This window comes from Apis cerana, linkage group LG7 (genome assembly GCF_029169275.1).
Source record: "Apis cerana isolate GH-2021 linkage group LG7, AcerK_1.0, whole genome shotgun sequence".
Taxonomy (NCBI): Eukaryota; Metazoa; Arthropoda; class Insecta; order Hymenoptera; family Apidae; genus Apis; species Apis cerana.
Genome location: NC_083858.1, coordinates 2,018,934 through 2,040,834, shown reverse-complemented (window position 1 = coordinate 2,040,834; position 21,901 = coordinate 2,018,934). Strand labels below are relative to the sequence as shown.

Sequence of the window (21,901 nt, the reverse complement as noted above, 5' to 3'; positions counted from 1 at the left end):
ACTCTTCGTTACGTATCCCTATAAAATATTTTCGTGGTATCGAACATTTAGATGTGAACGATCTACGTGTGTGTTTTCATAAGGGGAATCATAAATTATCACTTATCATCAGCCAATAATTATATTTCCTATAAAAAGATTTGATAAAACTTCTAAATTCAATTTTATAAATTTCCAACGAGGATATTTTCCACTTTCGATGTAATTTCAGATTAGGTAAACATTTCTGTTACGTTTCTATTCTTACATACACTCTGTATTAACTGAAACATTAATAACAACACAGCAAAAGAAATATCAACAGTAACGTAGAGACAGGAACAAATAAATACACATAGTGGAAATGTGAAATGAGGGAATAAGGAAGAAATTGCGAATACAGAGATGGTTTGGTCGTTGCCAGTGACAAGCACGAATTTACGATAACTCGTTGCTGTTACAGAGTTGAGATTCTGAGCGTAACACAGGTCAGCCAATTGCAACAACACGTGCACCTGACGCGAATAATGGATAACTGGTATACATGGATTCGTCTCTGATTATGACGGAACACGAATGCCAATAGAATTTTATTCGTTTAATAATGCTTTTGATATCTTCTCTAGAAGTCTGAACGAGAGTTGTAAAACTTGTAAAATTAATCAAGGATAGATAATTATAGTTTCTGATAATTCTGGACAATTGAAACGTGGATTGACAATGATCTAATGAACCTAACCTTAAAGTTAAATGGTAATACAGTAAGTTCTATTTTTATAAACTTGAAGCGAATGATATCTCATGATATATCGATATATCTTGATCAATTACAAGACGATATTTCAATGTTACACATATTGATAGTAAAACATAGCATTTGATATTTTGTGTTTAATTTATTTTTCCGAAAGTTTCAAATTTTATTATCGTTTCGTTAGATGTATATGTAACAACGAGATACGTGTCGATTTAATTGTTGTTTATTCAAGATGAAGATTTTATTTAAGTTTTCCGATTCTTTTTTTCTTTTGAAGAAATTCAACGTCCAATCATCGAATCCCGTCAGACCATATCAATACCTTATTAATTCCAATACAAACTCCATCAATATCCATTGGAAGTACAAATTGCTCCGCAATCTAATCTATTCAGACAGTTAGAAACATTTATGAAAAGGAGAAATATATTATTCCATTCGTACTGTTAGAAATAATCCAAATTGATGGAACCAAATGTCAAAGGAATATACCAAATTTGAAAGAGATACGATAGATCAAAGGAGTTGCATTGGTGCAACATTGTGCACAACAGTACGAAACGGTTCGAAACGGTACGAAACGGTCGTGAACGGTACGGAAATGGAAAAGAGGCGGGATTTTCTCGATTTCGTTTTGGAGAATAGGAAAGAATCGCGATATGACTGGTCCTCTCGTAAAACGACGCCGTTCACTCTTGCGCGCGCGCGCGCGCTCCTCGAAAATAGTAGTCAGCTCGTAAAGTCTTTTGTTGCGACTGTGAAACATGCATTCTCACTGTCGTCTCTGCCGCGTCTCGTCGCCTTTCTTTTCTGTCTGACGGCCAGAGTCTCTGCCATTGGCGCCACGGTGACTTTGACCTTTCAACCCCATCGAGGAACTCACAGTTGTAACCCCTATATCGCAGGTATTTTACTTGTCATTATGATTTTAACGTGACTTTATCATTATCCTCATAATTACGAAATTCTATCGTTTTATGGGAATATTAACTAGATTCTTAAAGTTAATATGACGCGAATTTATAAATTAACACGGTTAATTGTAAAGAGAGAAGAGATTTATAAGGTGTTTACGAATTATGAATTGACATATATTTGTGTGATGTGTGATCAGATTTGGAACATAGAAATTAAGGGATATTTTATAAGAGAGTTTCATTAATTATGAAACGGATTTAATCTATTGAATACTAATGTGAACGTGTTAATCTCGATAATGGCGGAACGATAAAAATAGATATAGGGAAATAAGGATAGGTTTCATTCTTGGAGGAAATATAGTGTTTTGTGGGCGCAATAAAGGTTAATGACGGTTTCGAAACAATTCTTGAAAGAGAAGTTCTCGTGTATGGGTATTCTATCGATCGTACAGACAAAAATACACCGCTGATTTACGTAACGACGTACCATAAATTTTTCACACAGAAAGTTTTCATGTTACTTTGTAACGTAAATGCGGCACGCGACCGCAGAGTGGATTGCACGATAAAAATTTGACTCTGACATACAATGTTGCTTGACAACGAGCAACCTTGTCGTGAACCAATTCATTCTGAACATTTTTCCGAACAATGTTTACGATACGATATTTACATACGATGTACATATATGTTATTTTGATTTTTATTTTATATTCCAAAAATATTTATAATTTAACTTTAGTTTCGATAGTCAATAATTTTTCACTGTCTACTTGCACATCATTTGTACACAAAATTTATCGGATTGTTTACGTAAAATTACGATTCGATTCAATGCAACCATAGAAAATGTGAGGTTAGGTCGAGCAATGGCTCGAAATGCCATGGAGCTCAACACCAAAGGAACGACAAAGGCTGAATTCTCTTGCGACTGGTCGATCGAGCAACACCTCCATTAAGAATAGCACAGGATGGATTTAAATATACGTGGGGCTTTCGTCGAGGCGCAGCACCTGACTGTAACTCGCGAGTGAACACTCGACCACGGGGGAAAATAGCCTAATCTCTTTAGGCAAACGTGTGCACAGGCACAGGCGACTATCGCCAAATATTGACACGTCACGTTAATACTTGTCGTATAAACGTTGGAACAGAGTTTCCACGGGAAACATTTATATATCTCTTCCTGCTCTCCCTTATCTTTCACTCCAATCTCTGAAATCTTAAAGATCTTGGATCCAGATCTTTATCGCTGGTAGATTTTTGTCAAATAATATTTTTCGAACGCTGATAACATTTCTTAAAGAAAGGTAAAGATTTCATTTTATTTAATTGCTTAACTTTTCATTTTGGAGACTTTTCATTGTCACTGGTAAATAATTCTTGATACTAATTCTAAAGTTTCTCAGTATAAAATTTTTCATTAAAAATATTTCCTTTTGTTTAATCTTAATTTATTAATATTATCAATTAATCTTTGAAAGATTAGGTTATGTGAAATTCTTTGATAATACGAGTATACAATACTTTAAAATAAATTATTATATAAAACATAGAAATCGAATATATTAGAAAGTTTAGTCTTTGATTTTCGATTACATAGCAATATATCTCATTTAAATGTTTCCATGCCCGAAGTGTTCGACAATTTAAAATAGTACCTACAAGGCCGCAACCAACTGGAACAACCCTGTCTAATCGCCTTTGCGCGAGGAAGACCGCCTTAACACTGATACTTTTCCTCAATCACTCTGCTTTTATGCAGTGCATTGTCATCGATCGTCTTCATCGCGAAAACACCATTTCTTTCATGATAATTTTGCAAACTATCAAATTTTTATAGAAATTATTATAGATAATAATCACGAACTGATAACAAATATAAATATTTATATTTGTTTAATACATCATTATAAAATATTACATTTCATATTTTTAATCTTTTTTTATCTTCCGAAAAAAAAAGCGTTCGTATAATCATCGATATCATAATTCGCATTCTTTTTCTTATATAGAAACATTATAAACTTTAAGATATAAAAGATAAAAAACATATAATTTTCTGGAAATTTTTTATCTAGAATAAATAGCATTTTTCTCTCACTTAATTACTTTCAAGTTGTGTATTCAAAAAATTTAAAATTAATATTCCTAGAATTAATAAACACGTATTTATTACTATACATATATTGCAAAAGGGTTGAAACTCATAGGGAAAACCATAAGGGGGATACGAAAGTCACGAGAGGTCGCGGCAGAAGTAATATTCCAAGTTATCGACCACGAGTAGTTAACCACAACGACCTTGACCCTGGTCGTCAATGATCGAACCTCGTATGTTCTCACAAGAGGAGGCTGATTTTTTTTTTATCGGTATGATAGCAATTCTACGGGGGAAATTCCATTGCCGTTGACGGAAATCCGATGTATACCGTCTCTCACGTGTTCAGTTACGAGAAATTTTCAATGATCGCGCGAAATTCAGCGCGTGAAATCACGCCATAACGAAATGGTCGTCTTGAAATTCAATCATTCGATCGTGTCGCCACGTGGAATGAAAAGGAGGCGCGTGCCACTGTAACCGATGATGTTTCGCGTCTCGATTCCGGTTGATCAATGTCGCATTTGCCACGGAAAAGATTATGTCTGTTGGTTATGTCGATTTTATTTGTATTGATGATCAGCGCCGTCTCGTGTTGGTTACTTTTCATACTAATCGGTTTGACGCTTGGGGGCGCGCAGACGAGACATAGAACGATTAGAAGTGAGTAATACTTGCTTGACAAATTACTTATGGTTTTGAATAATAAAGTGATTGGATTTAGAAGAAAGAATACTTTCTTTTGTACGAATATATATTTACGAGATTAAAAATTATTAGTTAAATGTTGTTAGTTAATTGTAGATTATTAATGTGTATATTTTATCGGTTTGAAACATAGTAATAATTTTAAATTATAAATAGAAACGAAGAAAGTTGGCTTAATTAATCGAAGGCTCCAAAAAGTGATACGATATTTATTAATTTGTTCAAGATTTTTCAATCTAATGTATTTATAATATAAAAATTTCTATTTCCAATTCAATTCAAATATTCTAATATTCGATCTTTTTCTAATTGTTATGAAATATTTTTAATAATTGAGGAAACTTTTGTATTATAAGTATATTATCTATACGTGTAATCGTGAATTCAAATGAATAAGTGCATTAAAAAATTGTTATAAGTGGAAATAATATAATCTTGAAAAATAATTAAATAGAAGACTTAATACTATACGTTCTTGAAATATTTTGAATAGCTTGTCATCATAACCAAGTAAGTACTACTGTATATGCGGTTGTGAATAATTGAAAAGTATTGAATGAATTTCTATCGTGAATAGTAAACTTGAATCGAATAAATTTTCTTACTATTTGAAACATTTAACTATTCGTCGTGTTAAATTATCAAATGGTTTTTCATTATTTAGTTACTAAATAAACTTCTATTTTTTTTTATCGATTTTCATGCAATTGTCAAAATCATAATTGACTTCTTCAAATTTGCGTGTCGAATAAATTGATCCAATTATCTTTAATAGATTCTTTGAAGAAATTTCACGTTCGTGCATTCAATTATTATTATCGATTGCATGAAACAATAATAGACGAGTCGAATAGACTTTATATATCGATTCGTAAAACTAAAAAAAAAACTAGTATATTAAACTATGTAATAAATTATTAGAAATCTAAGATCTCGAAAGTTTTGAAAAATTCAAATTTTAATTTCATATAAATGATGATTCATACATGTGAATTCAATTCACATTTGAGATTCTGGGATTTTTCATTAAATTTGCATATCATCAAACTTACAATTTTTTTTATTATCTTTTAAAATATTAAAATCACTTAAAAAAATTTATTCTTTATTCAAAGATTATTAAAATCTTATATATTGAAAACTTAAAATACACAATATTCAATTTCAATTTCTTAAAAATCATTTTTAATTTAGTATTACTCAACTTTTCAAAAATAATTAGCCAAAATGAAGTTAGCTAATAATTTAATTTGACTATAATTCAGTTAATGTATTATATATTACAAAATAATATTAATAAATTAAATTAACATTTTATTCTAATGGTAAAATTATTGCAATATTCTAATTTGTAAATAAATTATTATTATCGACTATTTTTTTTATTATCCAAGAAGCATCTTTTGAAATATTGAAAAATATATGGATGTTTTGTCCAAGAAAAAAATATTTCGATAATTTACTTGTTATACTTATACTTCTAAAACTAATTATTCACTAATCTTTACCCACCATTACAACGTATTCAAAAGTTTTCAAAAGTTTCAATCCTCATTTGTGATATATCATCAACTCCAACCTCTTTCAATCAACCTTTTTCATTCTTCAAGTCTTAAAAGTATCTTAGAAACCGTCCATTAACGTCCAATCCTAATTTCACTAAAATTCTAGATTCTTCGATGATCCAAAATTACCCTTCGACTAATGACGATAATCACCGACGTCTGTCGGTCGCGTGATCGAGGGTGCGCGGCCTCGAGATTCTAGGAAGCCGCGAGCTTTCCAACAACGCGTCCAATCCGTGTGACGCGCGTATCTGGCAAAATTCATCGGCGTTTCCGGGGGCTGCGACCCCCATAGCCGTTTTCGACCGTAGCTGATCGATCGATGGAACACAGGTCGTGGAACACTATCGTCAGTGTACACGACGCTGACCGTCGCGCGATATCGATTCGACGATGCCAGTCCCTGGCATTCGTCGGAAGCGTTTCGTTTCTTTACTACGTTATGTGAATGAAAAATGCGGCGCGCGTTGCACGCATCGTGCTTAAAATAGAATTTCACCCTAAGAGATGGATGTCTCGGACTCGCGATTAGCCTCCATGCGGATCAACCTTTTTTCCAACGATGTCGATAATATGGGAATTGCGTGAGTTCAAATCGGGATGGAAGACGATTTATCGAGTTTTGAAGGTGAATTGAAATAGGAGGATCTTGTATATTTAAATAATTAAAGTTACTACGATAAAGTACTTCGATAGTTTATTATTCGAAGCATCGAATAATCGCAAATAAGACATCGAAATGAGGTTATAAAGTAAATATTATTCGAGCATTTTAAATAAATTCGTTACTTAAAGTAATTTTATTTTAAATTTTAATTATTTAATCGATTATTAGAAGATACACTTTTTTTAACTTTCATTATATTTTTCGGGTTGATTAATATGGATTGTTTCTATTCAGTAAAAAATTTTGGAAAGAAAGTCGTCAATATTGAAGATTTAGAGTCGAATAATCTACTTTTATTAATAATTTGGTAATTTATTGAAGATGTTTCAATATTCCAAGAAATTATTCATCTTGGAAATAATTCAATTTCGAGTGGACAGCCTTGAGTATCAATAACCAATAATCAATGTTCAAATTTATCAAGTAATCACGATATTGAAAACGGGACTTTAATGTCGCAGTAAAATCCCGTTTTATGCAATAATTGTCGTAATGTTGTTGCGGTGTGATTATGACGAAACCAACTAATCCGCAGAGTGTACCGGTTGGGAAATTCGATAACGTTAATAAAGGTTATATTAGGAACGTGAATTGTATTGTAAAGGGAGCGTTATGAATGATAAATGTGGGTGTTTGCGCGAGAGAACGTGAAAAGGTCATTATCCTCGCGTGCGGAACGTTTTCATTAAAAGGCATTCGCGCGATTCATTCGGTTCACGTGTTGCGATATATTGTCACAATCTTTGAATTCGCTTAATAATCGAAATAATAGCATTAATGATTTAAGATATTACCAAATATTTACGAATTTCATAAATCGTGATACGTGACTTTAATATTGTTTCATCGTGCATTAAATGAATCGTACGTGACGCGATCCAAACTAACCTCAAATACGATATTAATTTAAATCATTGGATGAAACGATTCATCGTTCAATGTATCTTAAATGTATCAAATTAATTATCCATTTCTAAATATCATTTGTAAATATAATTGAAAGAAATATTCATTTATATCCAATCCAAACCAAAAAATTATTCAAGCACGTTCCACGAAATAAAATTGCAATCGACTATCACGCGCATAGGAAGCACTTTGCCAAAATAATATACGACTTTCATGCCACTTCATCATCATCTATCCAATTTTAAATTCTACTCGTCGTTCCATCAACATTCATAAAAAAAGAAAATTCTAATCTTTAAAACCGTCCAACGATCCTCTCGCTCCTGACATCTACAAAAACTCCCGATATTGACACGGCCGTTAACATCAGCAGCGACATCTATTCAATATACAAACGACGCAAGGACACGTACCGTTAAACGTTCTCTCCACGATCATTTCTAAAAGAAACATATTATCCGAAAAAGAACGAAAAACGGGAAAAGTGAGAGAGAGAGAGAGAGAGAGATACTGAGGATAATAGCCAAACGAAACGATACAAGACCCATTGAGGCTCATCAGCGCTCACACTGAACTTGACATCACCACCACCAATCATACTCGAAACCCATCTTCACACGGAAGTCGAGGCATCTCGGGTAAGGTGCAGTCGTAAATATCGAAGGAATCCGTTGTGGTCAGGCTCGTTAATCATCATCACCAGCATCGAGATATTCGCACTGGTGTGTGCACGTGTGTCCGCGTGTGGGTGTCGTTTTACGAGTTATGCACATCCTCGTGCTCCACCCTGCTCTCTCGTCCCGTCTCTGTCGCTCAAGGCGGACGATAATGCCGCGTACGGTTCGATAGCGGGCGTCGCGACGCCCGGCAGTCTGCCACCGTCGTTCCATTCCATCCTTCGTTTCGTTCGGCGTCGGGCGACTACACACACGCGCGCGTATACATATACGCAAGGTATAAGCGCACATCCACGTGCATCCCAAGCGAGTACACGTATACGCACACACGGTGGCGCATGTTTTCGGTCGCAAGAAAGCATGGTCGCTCTTAGATGGGCATAGGCGCCGCCTTGCAGAAATTCGCCCGGTTCGTTAACCCTTTGCGACGAGAATGACAAATCGATGGGGGCTTGCGCCACTTTTCCGTTCTTTCCGCACTGTTTGCGACGACTTTATGCGCTCTGTTCTCGGTTAAAGGGAGGGAAATGGGAAGGAATTTATGCATGTGTCGGGATTTTTATGCGAGATGCATCTTAGGATTGATTGGAATCTTGGCTTTTTTTATTTATCGTCGGGATTGGATTGTCAAGCAGTGATTGGTTTTCGATAATGAAATAAGTTTCAAACGGTTTGATTCGAAAATAAAATTGAAAAAATTATATGTACGAGGGGAGTCTAGCGAAGAGGGCGAATTTTTGAATGATTGTTATTTATTAATAAATTATGTTCTATATTTTGAACAAGTTGAATATTTTTCTGTTATTTTTTTTTAAACACATTAAACACGTTTTGCTAAATTATCATTATTCTTCTATTTTCCAATATTAAATTTCTTTCAACAAAGCAGCTCCTATCTATAAAATAGAAGAATGGGTCGTTCCAATCTCAATTTAATCTGTTCTCAAATTATCACCTCGGAAAAGCAATTAGAAAGAGAGGTTCAATTTTCATTGAGAGGATTTTAGTGGAATTGATCGGGGAATCGGAGGTCAAAGAGGGATCTTTTCGTCCAACAAAAGGATTACGCCAATGGATCAAAGATGCAGCAGGCATGCGTTTGGCGGAACGGGCCGCTTTTAGCCGAGAATATGGCTGTACCAGCAGCGCTATTAATTTACCAGACGATTTGCCCCGATTAATGTCCACGGGAGTGTTCCGCGCGCAAAATCCTCCGATTGTTCCACAACTGGTGCGGAGGGAAAACGGTACTTTCCGCGTCGTCTCTTTTCGACGTCTCGTTACGCAATTAAAAAAAAGTTTCTCCGCTGAGCAAACCGATTCACGGACCGTTTTAGAAGCGTTCGCGGTGTTGTTTACGTTTTGTTGGTCCCGTTCCTCAACGCGGCTCCTCAATGGCCCCGTTGATTCGTCACTGAATCCCTTCCCTCTCCCCGAGTCAATTAGCGAACGAGCCTTTAGAATTCGAATTGGAATTTTTAAGTAGCTCGTTTCTTCGCCTCTTTGTATTTTTGCCCTTCCTTTTCGTTCCTTTTCTTTTTCCTTTTTCTTCTCTTTCTTGAATTCGTTGTATACGAAGTTGCTGAAGAAGTTTGGTCGAAAAAGCTCTTCTTTTTGAAATTGGAATGTGGAGAAGGAGATAGAATTAATTTACGATTTATCCCTTCGTTTCTTATCTTATCATTTATCAAACGATAAAAATAAAATTATAATTATGAAAATTTTTGACGAGTGATATATTTATAAATTTTTCTCTCTACGATTATTAATTTTTAAGCTACATCGAAAGTGAACCTTTCTATAATTACACGCATGGAATGATATTAAGTTTTATAGAACTTTAAGTACTCTAAAATTAAATAACCTAACCTAGATCCTTATGAATCACTTAGAATCAAATTGGATTAAAAGAACTCTTCAAACCTTACCTTTACAAAATCTTTCAAGAAATTCAATATATAGAATCAGTACTTACAATAGTTTAAAATGATTTCATTCTTAATTGCATTAAGTTAGTTATATTACCACTGTAAGGTTCGCAAGCTATTAGCTATAACCTATGTGGCGCCAATTGTCGACCTTCTAGTCGCACATTTAATATCTATAATATACTTCAATTATATTTCATTTTCAATGAGAAACATTTTTCCATGTGAAAAATTTCACGATATTATTTTTATCCTACGTACTCTTTCATAGAATAAATTATTATTTTCCTATTTCTATTTTACTTCTTTTCTATTATTCTCATATTATTATAATAACTCATACGATCATCTTTTTTTCCATATTAAAGCTAAAATACCTTTTTTCGAAAAAATTCTCGTCAAAATCAGAACACGACGTACATTTCCAACAACTACGACTCTTGGATGATCCATTTCCCGTTACTTATTATAAACTATAGAACATTCGATTTACCCTTACTCCTTCGTCTCGAACGAGCCGGTTTCACCACTTGAACAGCAATAAAGTTCAATAGCGTATTTCCACTCTTTATCCCTCTGAATAATGTTAAGTGCCGTTCGAGAAGCATTCATCCTCGAGGCGAGAGAATGGTAAAGAGACAGGAACAGAGAGAGAGAGAGAGAGAGAGAGGGAGGGAGAAAGAGAAGAGAGGAACCGATCGAACGGAAGAAGCAAGAGATAAGGAAAGAATAGGAAAAAGAGGCGGCAAGCTAACCCTCTCGAAGTAGCGTGCCGGTATCGATCGACTCTTCACAGTCGACGCTCGTTATCGGTGTTTCCATGCTTTTCCTCGTTTCCTTCAACCTTATCCTCGATCCCTCTTGCCAAACTCGTCATATCCTCTTCTCGTATTTTTACCTCAACTCCGTTCCCCTCGTAAACAGTGAACTATTTTGCTCGAACTTTACATGAAAAATTCATGTCGTGTAACGATGGCAGAATTCCTTTTGGAAAAAAGTTTTTCCATCTATCTTGATTTTTATTTTTTTTTTTTTTTTTCGTTTCACTTGTTTTCGTAAACCTGTCAATATCCTTTTATCTCAATCGGTGGCGGGTTATTCCCCGATGGATGACAATAGTTCACTGTATTAATAAAAGTATCTTCTTTCAACGAATGGCCGTCAGAGGGCAGGGGAAGCGGTTCGTTTGGGGAATTGAAAGTTCTGGCAGATAGATTGATGGGTTATTTTTTCTTTTTTTTTCCCCCGTTGAATGTTTTCTCGTTGTAGAGGTAAATGAAAGATCGTTTACAGATGGTATTGTACAAAATGTTTCAGTTTGATCGATTTGGGAGTTGGTGTTGGTGAATGACGGTCGTGTCAGGATTGCTTTTATTTTTTATAGCAGATTTGTAACAATTTCTAAGATTCTCCATTTAATTAATTCTCTTCAATTTTTTTTAGATTTCTTATATTTTCGTATTCACTAGTTAGAATTTCTTTTTTAATTACTACAATTCTTAGATAATAGATCAAAAATTTTTCTCTTCAAAATTTAAGAATTTTGAAAGGAACTAGAAGTGGAATTTAGAATATAGAATCATTCCAAAGATATATTAACATTCTGTATATAGATGCATTGGTTTGTAAATCAATTTCATGTTGTGGTTAATCTTTACAGAGCGTTGAGAAATGTTTAACGAGCAACGTGTTTCGATTTTACAGTGTCTGGCACGACAAACAAGAAAGAGGAAGAGACGGCGGTGGCTACTGTTGGCGTCACAGAGGAGAGCACTAGTGTCCTGGGCACGAGATCCAGGACAGGAAGCGATCCTGGTGGAGGTATAGATTTGTTGGCAGCGTTACAGCTGCACAACACAACACGACTGGGTGTTACACAGGTGCCAGGACTGGTTAGATTAAAACCAGCCTATTATCTTCAGGGTAAGTGTCATGTTCTTTCTTTTTATCTTTTATTTTTCTCCAAGTTCTCAAAATATAATTTTCAGATTAATTTCTTAACAAATATTTCACTAAGCAAGAATTACAAAAAGATAAAATATCACAAGCGGATTTTTAAAATTAGAATCTATATAGATATATTTAATTTTACAAAATCAAATAATATATCTAATGTCACGTCGTTGCCCAAGATACGTCATTTACATATCAAATCTTAAAAATTATATTCATCTTAATTTTATCTAACTACACACAAACAAGATAATTCACAAACGAAGAAGATGAAGCTATATATCTCAATCTTTAAAAATCTGAAAAAAATTGGACAGCTCGTATCAACATTGCTCGAAAGAATAGTTCAAAACGAGGGTGAAAAAGACGTAAATCATTTCATGCTATTTACATTGGGGTATGGCGTGCAGATTGTACGAGGCGCAGTAAATTTCACGAATAGTGTAGGAACCGAAACCTGTTTCTGCAAGGGGTTCTCTTAACCTGAATATATTCCTGTTTGCATATCAGAGGATCGTTTCGAACTGGCAGCTATCATCCTCTGGCGTTTTGAGACTGGATCGCCGGCTATAAAATCGATTATTCCTCTTTGCGTGTTACTTCCTCCATTTTCTGCATTCGTAATTAGATGTCTAAATAAATTTTCGTTTTGTTCGCTTTTCATTTTCGTATTTCAAACTTAGAAATTCATATTTAGAAATTGCAACGGGACAAAAATGATTGAATTGGAATATGGGGGGAAAAGTGATGATTCTAATAATCAGGAATATATATGATCGTTAACACTTTCCACTTTTAATTAAATAATCCTTTATTGCCAAGAGATTATTAAAATTTAAGCTTATTAAGATTATAAATTAATTTTATTCGAATTTGTATATCGTATTTTGTATTTTTAAAATTAAAACTTATTTTATTAGTAACATTATTATATGATATTTATTATACATTATTGTATGGTATTTTTAATGCAGAATTTTTGCAAATTATACATATATTAATCAACGAGATTTATAAAATAACTTCAAACGATATAGGGTGTGACCATATGGTACATCTTTGAGATTACGTGATAATTATTATATCAGAAATACTAATTATAAATTATCCAATAAGAATTCATAGATTTTATCTTTCTTTTTAAGTGTTTATTCGTTAATAAAAAATTGTTTCATACGCGATATACTTTTCTTCAATGATTTTCGAAAACGATGTTTTAATTATTTGTAGTAGATCAGTGCAACCGAAAAAGAAAAAATTGGCGTTGATCAGTTGAACTGTGATAGTTACATAACAACTGATTAATCGATATTACGAAAGGTCAGTTTCATAGCTGGCTTGTCTCCATTGGCAAACCTCTGGAGGGAATTCCCTCGTGGTCTAGTCGAGTATCGATTGTCCTTTCGAATTTCGAGCGAATTGACCCGGTATTTTCGCGGCATTTTCATTTTCTTGATTGTACGATTATATCGATTAACAATTTTAATTTAAGATACATGCATACGTTACGAAATCGCTATATATTTTATAATAAAAATTATTGTTTTAATATTTTTACTTTAATGAATAAACAATAATTAATTTTAATTATTTCATATACAAATTATTACGAATCAATTTCAATTTAAGCAAAAAAAAAGAAAAATTTTTTTAATAACAAAACGAAGAATACATTACGGCTCGAAAAATGTAATAAAATATTATAATATTAAATTCAATCTGTGTATCAGGAAATAATATAGTAAATATACTTGCTGATTCGTTTTTGTAAATAAAAACTCTCTCTTAAAATAATTAACAAACGATAAGAAAGATCTAATAACTTTCTCTTCTTAGTTTCAATTTTGGAAGAAAATCGTTCTCGATATATTATTTATAATCAAAATCAAATATTCTGTACACACCTACAGCAAACGAATGACGTATTCTTTTTCTTTTTTTTCCTCACGAATTCTCGACCCCAAAGAAACGTAGACGTGGTTAAAAGCGTGGGCGACGCGACAGTGCAACGTTCGCCAAAAGCGGGGGTGGTTGGCCCAAGGGCGTCAGCAGGGGTTTCCCCGAAAGAAATTTCAATTACCAGTCCGAACTGCACCCCCTGCCAATGGTTTCGTGGAAGTAACAATATTCTCTGCGGTTTGAAACGGTTTCAGCTAAAAGGGACCCCACCATTTTTCTCCCTCCCCTGATTTCCCCGTCATTGCAATACCTTGTAGCCTTATTTTCGCTCGTTTCTCTGTCTTTACGAGCTGAAATCGTTGTTATTCGAGTGAAATTTTCTTCACAGGAGTGTGAGTTCTTGGCAAACGATGATCACTGTTGTTTCCAAAGTGCCATTCGATTTGCATTTTTGAGATGAGGTTATTAAGTTGTAACACTATTGGATTGTAAAACTTCACATTATATAATGAATGGTTTTATTATTCTAGAGGGATGAGATTCGTTTCTTGATGTTAAAAATACTTTGTTATGATAGTCTGTGATAATGTCAAAATTTATAGATACGAAGGGAAATATTTTTAAATGTGTTCAATCATACTTGTGAATAATTATTCATAGGAATTAATTCATGGAAGAACAGTCGTCGATGCTTTATTATTTTTTCATTAATGTCAGCAGACGTATTTGTTCATTTCGCTCTTGTCTTCTTTGCCTCGATAAATATCCCTTTGAAGAATCGATCGAGGAAGAGGAAACGTCCTCGAAACTCGGTTTCATTCGGCTCGAATTGGGAGAGCATTGTAATCACCGAACAAAAGATACGAACGTATATGCCTGCACGTGTCAGAGTTTTCTCTGAACACGGAAAATAAGATTTTGCGATCCCCCTTTTGTAGTCTGATGGGGAACCAGACCTCGCTCCAGTCCTGAAATTGCTCCACCCTCCATGTCTCTCCCCTCTGTGGGGAACGCCCGATCTAATCTGTATGCTGTTTATTTCCGAAACGTATAACTTTCTCGCCGAATCATCCTCCATAGATGCTAAATTAATGCCACTTTTCCAAAAATTTCAATCAATATTACCTCCCATATCATCACAAATCAACTCGCCAAAACTTACAATTAAACCTATTTTCAACGACGAGCAATGTCGACGAGGAGTCATCGATATTTGTATCAATTTGCGTAGAAACGTTGATACCCGTTTCGAAGAGATCTGTTTACTCGTTAAGAAAATGTAGATACGGATAATTAAACAGCACGCTTACAGAGCTGCTGGTGTCTTGTTACCTTTTATTAAGCCTCTGAAATTTGAGGCCCCTGCAAGAAACCTGGCGCATGCGTACCACTTTCACGCGTGACAACGCACCGCTCGCGAGGGCAGTGAACAATTGGTCGTGGGTCCTGTCTTATTACACGGCTCGCTGGTGAGACCCATGCGAACGACTAATGCACTTAATCGACGAACGAAGGATCACCTTCACGCTAGCATTATGGCGCTTTCAGCGAAATTTCATCGCATGTGTCTTTATTGACGGAGTGCAAAGAGTGTCGTGTTACTGACCACGCGGCTAGATGACTCTAGTGTTCGATTAACCTAACACGAGAAATGAATAGAATAATTGTTGTATTATTATAGAAATAACTGTAAATCTAATTATAAATATTTATATGTTATTTTGTTTAGATATATAGAAAAGAAATATTTTATATAAATTAAAAATAGAAAAATAGAAAAAGATTGTGTTTTAAAATAAGAACACAGAAATTTTGTTCCAAGTTCTCGGGACGCTACGGAGCCAGCAAATGCGACCAATCGAATTTCCATGCCGACAGGATTACGTAACTGTACGAGTAGGAACCGTAAATTGGACAAATCGATGCAACCCTACCAAAAATTTTGTTTGACCTACATACGAGATCTGTGAAATCTTCAGCTGAACTTTAATTTTCAGAAGTTTTCAGAATTCGAATTTTTTTATTTTTTTAATATATTTCTACAGATATACAAATAATTCAAATTTTTGGATTGGTTAATTTTAAAGCATCGAATATCGAATTGGATAAAAAATTGGTACAATTTGTAAGAATTTTATTTTTAAACTATTAAATTCCAACAATTAAGATTATCATTCTCGAAATCTATAAAAGCATATAGAAATCCGAGAAATTGAATACGCCGAACTAAATCTTCCATCGATAAATTGAATAAGTTTGTTCCTGAACTTGTGTAAACTTCTTCGAGTTTCCATGATTGATTGCTTCCATTGAACTTAGAACTTCGTTTTGTCTATTGCTTGTGAAACTTTGAAAAGGAAAGTATTGAACTATTAACTCAAAACTATTCTACTAATTTCTGATAAATCATTAATAGTACAAAGAAGACGTTCAAGATAGTTGAACGTGCAATAAAATGGAGAGAGAAACTAGATAAGTGAATTATTCTGCAGACTATATAACATAACACCAAAAGAGAGATTATCAAAAAGAGATTATCTCTGTATCATTAAAATTATTCTACAATACGAGAAGACGTTTTCGAAAACTTAGTAATTTATTACAAAAATATCTGTATCTTTAATTAAATGATATATTTTTTAATAAAGTCCAAAATCTAAGAATACATTCACTTCTGACTCGACAAGAGTCTGCCCTATTTTTTGTAAAAAAAACAGAAAGAGAAATTGTTATCTCAATTTTTCAAGCTCTTCGAATAATCTGGTAAAAAAATATTTCGAACAAAAGAGTAAATCGATATAAATTGTGATAAAAAAAAATTCAAAAAAAATCGTTTGATCTTTTTCAATTGATATCGACAGACGTATTTTCGATTTCACGGTAATTTAACATCTGATACCAAAATGAAATTCGTAATAATTTTTAAGAACAAGAGATACGAAGAGATAATTAAATTTGATTACGATTCAACTGCAAATTAAATTACATAACATCCTTTTCCGAAACTAAAATGTATTGTTGGTATTATTAGTGACGATATTGTAGAATGGTAGAGTGGGGCGCAGAAATGATCGAGTTTTACTACTTCAGGCGAGGAGAGGGAGCTCCGACTGAACGAGGCGAGCTTCGAACGAGCGGCCACGCTACTCCGGCGGGTTCCGGAATTCACTATAGCCGCCGCTCTACGACAAGAGGAGGCCAATTCCGGGACAATCGTCGCCTTTTCACATGGGAACAATAGGTAGGAATCATGTGTGATTTCGTTCGATTCGAGAATTCGAAGCGACCCTACCGCTGTGGCGTTCGAACAATGTGTAAACAGGAGAAAATTTTAAAATGCCTTCCATTTTTCCTTTTCTTCTTTTTTCTCTGTACGTAATTTTTTAAAGAACGAAATTATATTATGTAAATTCGTTATCGATGTAAAGAAGAACAATTTTATTTTTAAAGATCACTTTTATTTATTATTTAAATTACTTCTCATTTCCATCTTTTCTTTCATTCTATATATATATATATGATTAAAATAAAATAATGAACGAATTACTTAAGCGATTAAATTACATCCAAACAATTCTAGTCTCACTTTTCTATTTATGTTTGTAAATATGAGAATCTATCTTCACGAACTCGCTACGTGTTTTTGTTTTATAAAATACAAGGAAGAAGAAAAGTATTAGTTAAATATATTAATTTCGTTCAATCCCAATTTGATTGTGGAATAATTACGATTGGAGAAATGAGTTGCCTTTAATAGAATTGACGAACTGAAAAAGGTAGGAGTCTTAAGGAAGTTACTGTGTCACAATTGTTGAGTTGGAACGAAGAAGAGCACTTAACCTCAAAGTAGTCACACCCTCTGTTGGCACACGAGTAGTGCAATCTAGTCGTTTTAATCTGGCTGACATAAATTAGATGCATGTATCCGCGTATTTAATTTACAATAATTAACACGCTTCGTGAAATCAGAGAAATCATTGCCAGAATTCAAGGGGAATTAAATTTAATTCGATATTCCTATGAAATGTAAATGTTATAAGTTGTAATCTTAATCTCGTTGATATATTTTATTTTATTCTATAGTATAATTTTATTCGAAGGGAAATTAAATTAGAGATGAATGTGGGGGATAAAGGCGATATTTATTAGAATTGGAATATCGATTGCATTTATTATTTTCAGGCTTTTAATCTCGATGTATTAGAGACGTGTGATAGATGGTAAAACGGAAGTTGCGATACGTACATACGCCATCAATTTCCTTCTCAATCGCGTAATCTATTTAATTCTGTGTATATGTTTCAATTAACAAGCTAAAATGGTTTTAATCGATACACGGTTGTATATCACGTTGCTTTATTGAACTTGCTCCATTAAATTGCTAAACAATTTCATACCAGATTAACCAGATTCTAGTAAATTTCTGATGATATATAATCTTATAATCTTATTCAAGTTCAACCAAGTTACACCTCTGTTTAATAAAAACGTAATCCAAGACAGAAAATTGGAACACAAAGTAGTAACAATAGATAAAAAATGAATAAATATTTCTAGAAAATTTATATTAATTTATCAAAAATGAAATAGCAAGAGATATTAATCTGACGAATAACCTAAACGAAATACGATATTTTTACTGAAAAATTATTTCGAATTTAATTAACGACAATTTAATAATTTCATAAATAATTGGAAACTTGTGAAATTATTAATTTAGAAAAATTTTTTTTCAATGTATTCAGATATTTGGAGCTGCAGAGCAGCGGCCGTAAAGACGAACTTCGACTGCATTATGTATCACGCCGGGACGGTAGTGTCCACGTGGAGGCGTTCCCTTTTCGTCTGGCCGACGGCGCTTGGCACAGGGTCGCCCTGAGTGTAAGCGGCTCGCAGGTCGAGCTGCTCGTCGACTGTCATCCTTTATACAGGCGGTTACTTAGGCCTGGACCACCTGACACCAATTTCACTTTGCCACAATTGCAACTCTGGGTTGGCCAGAGAAATGTCAGGCACTTTCTCTTTAAGGTACGATCTCCTCTTCTTAATCTTTCTTTATCTATTTCTCTTTTTAGCAAAATATTAATGATCGTATAAAAAAAAAAAAAAAAAAGAAAAATGAAACGCGATTATAATCTTTCTAAGAGTTTGAAAATTTTAATCAACTGAGATAAGTTCGTACGATTTTCGCGCCACAGGGTGCTTTGCAGGATGTGAAGCTGATACCAGGCCCCCATGGCTACCTTTCCCAATGTCCCCAACTCGATTCGTCTTGTCCCACTTGCGGTCAATTTTCTATATTACAAAACACGGTGGAACAGCTGATGCATAATCTGAACGAGCTCACGCGTAGGGTGAGTACATCTCTTCACCAGGTTCTGATTTACTTTTGACGATTTTGATCAAGTTTTTAATCATTATAAAAAAAAGAAAAAGTAATTGGATAACTTTGGTTTTCTCTCATTCCCATCCTTCCTTTTAGCTAGCCGCTGCAGAGGGCAGGATAAGCAAAGTGGAGGAGTGCGAGTGCCAAAAGTCGTGCAGGGCAAATGGCACCGTTCACGAGGATGGTGCGACCTGGGAAAAGGGTTGTCAACAGTGTTCCTGCGTTCATGGGGAGATTGAGTGCAGGCCGACACCCTGTGCGCCTGTAACCTGCAAGAATCCCGTCATTCCTCAAGGACAATGTTGTCCTATATGTTTAAGTAAGTATTACTTTTTTAAATTAAAAATTATAATCTCAAATTGTGCGTAAATGATCGAATTTTAATTAGAGGATAAAAGAAAGAAAGCTCAATTTTTATTTAGTCTGTCTGATTAAAAATAATTTGAGAACACTTTCCAAATTTTTTTTAAATGTGTTAATTATTAATATTAATATTATGCGATCAATAATTGCCTCCAGAGCAATGTTATTTGCACGGAGTAATTTACGATCACGGTGAGAAAGTTTCGCCGAAACAGTGCGTAGAATGCGACTGTTTCGATGGCAGCTTCACTTGCCAGAGATTCGACACTGAAACAAGATGTCCGCCATTGCCCTGTCCGCCGAGCGAACAGATCAGCGTAGCCGAAGAATGCTGCAAGTTCTGTCCGGGTATGGTTATTTATAGAAGCATATTTCAAATCATTAAATATTTTATGGTACTCATCATCGTGATTAATCTTCTTCGATGTTTACAAGAATACATCAACATTCAGTTGAGAGTGAATCGCAATCGTTCATACGTATGACGATAATATTTGATAGCTTAATCATTAAGTATTACTAATTTTAATTAATTTCGAAAAAGAAATCATTCATAGAAAACAACCCATAGCAAAAAATATTCACTAAGACAAAAGTCTTAAGAGATCAATATACTGAATCTATTCAATTTGTCATAGATTTTTTAATTGAAATATATATATATATTTTTATATATATTAAGCAAAATTTTGCTAAGGGCTGGATTCGATATTATGATTGAAATCGAATGAAAAGAACGATGCATGCCATTTTATGGTACTCACATTAAAAAATCCCTAGGCGAAATTTCCTTCTTTTCCGCTATAATATAATATTCGTATCCTAAATGGCATGGCAGACAAGCAATATCTAAAACCAAGAAAACGATTCTAACCATTTGATCCAACGCTAATAATTAAATTTTCTAACCATCTCTGCATTTTCCTGGCTAACCCAATTTAACCAGGGGTGGACTACTGTGCGAAGGGCCACAAGTGTCATGCTAATGCGTCCTGCCTGAATCTGCAGACAACGTACGCCTGCCATTGCGATATCGGTTTCCAGGGGGACGGTCATAACTGTCACGGTATCTAATGCTTCTCTAACTTTGCTCTCTCTCTTTTTATGTGTGTGTCTTTTCTTCTCTTTTTTTCTTTGCGTCGATATTTAATAGCCTTTAATTCAATTAAATCCACTGAGATGGCGATCGTGATATTTCCGTCGGTCGACCCTTCATCGTTAAATATATAGAAGATCGATGTTAGTACACACATAATCATATAACATGTGTTTGTTCATCCGTGATTTTATCGATAGTCATGTCAAAGAAATAAATTTTCCGTGATTGTGGTTACCAAAATTAATAATGCGTGCGTTCATGTTTCCGTAATATTTAGATTCAAATCGATTTGTTTGCGGATAATCGTTTGAGATTCGTGAAATAATAATTACTCGAATGAGTTTAAAGTCCTCACGTAACGATATGCATTAAAACAAAGATGGTTTTCGCAATTATGTAATAGAAATAAAAGCATATTTTTTTTTTTCTAGAATTATATCTTTGCATCTCAAAAATTATTCTCGTCGTTCTATTTATTTTAGTAGAATGTATATTTTTTTGACCTTCAAATGACCTCAAATAAAATGCTATTTTATTTATTTAATCTACATAGTATAGAATTGATCGGTTATTCGGATCATTTGAAGGTCTGTCTATTAAAGTAAATTAATTTAAAATAATTGATTAAATACGTTAACGTCACAGACATAGATGAATGCAAACAGCAAGGTGGCTCCGAGGGGCATCATTGTAACGCAAACACTAAATGCGTGAACGTGAACGGCTCTTACACGTGCGAGTGTCTTCCGGGTTACCACAGAGTAGACAAATTCAACTGCGCCGAGTTAGACGAGTGTGCGACTGGTCATCATGCGTGCGATGAGCACGCCACCTGCGTGAACACAGCAGGAAGTTACTATTGCATCTGTGAAGATGGCTACACTGGCGATGGTTACACATGCAAACGTATGTTTATTCTCTATAATGTTTTTCTCATGTCCTAATTCCGTCTTCCTGTTGTTTTAAATTAAAAAATTTTTTGTTCATCTT

At 34.2% G+C, this 21,901-nt stretch overlaps 1 protein-coding gene and 1 long non-coding RNA gene across 8 annotated transcripts in view; one reads left to right on the top strand and one right to left on the bottom strand.

Moving 5' to 3' along the window:
- The window catches only part of LOC107993655 (protein kinase C-binding protein NELL1), a 76,933-nt gene that overhangs the window by 39,597 nt on the left and 15,435 nt on the right, over positions 1–21,901 (top strand). For 5 of the 7 annotated variants that reach the window (XR_009830676.1, XM_062077578.1, XM_062077581.1 and 2 more), the window contains 8 exons: positions 11,916–12,134; positions 17,154–17,304; positions 18,809–19,091; positions 19,262–19,417; positions 19,546–19,768; positions 19,969–20,160; positions 20,759–20,878; positions 21,557–21,817. Coding sequence is in view for 6 of the 7 variants with exons in the window: in XM_062077578.1 (XP_061933562.1) it covers positions 11,916–12,134; positions 17,154–17,304; positions 18,809–19,091; positions 19,262–19,417; positions 19,546–19,768; positions 19,969–20,160; positions 20,759–20,878; positions 21,557–21,817 (1,605 nt within the window). In the remaining variant the exon portion in view is untranslated. Of the gene's footprint in view, positions 1–4,475; positions 4,976–11,915; positions 12,135–17,153; positions 17,305–18,808; positions 19,092–19,261; positions 19,418–19,545; positions 19,769–19,968; positions 20,161–20,758; positions 20,879–21,556; positions 21,818–21,901 lie in introns of those variants that run through there. The other 2 variants (XM_062077583.1, XM_062077582.1) reach the window with 2 other exon arrangements.
- Positions 18,187–21,666, bottom strand: LOC107993661 (uncharacterized). Its single transcript, XR_003696537.2, has 4 exons — positions 21,544–21,666; positions 20,722–21,022; positions 20,577–20,661; positions 18,187–19,718 (listed from the first exon to the last, which is right to left on the bottom strand). It is a non-coding gene; the product is annotated as an uncharacterized LOC107993661 (long non-coding RNA).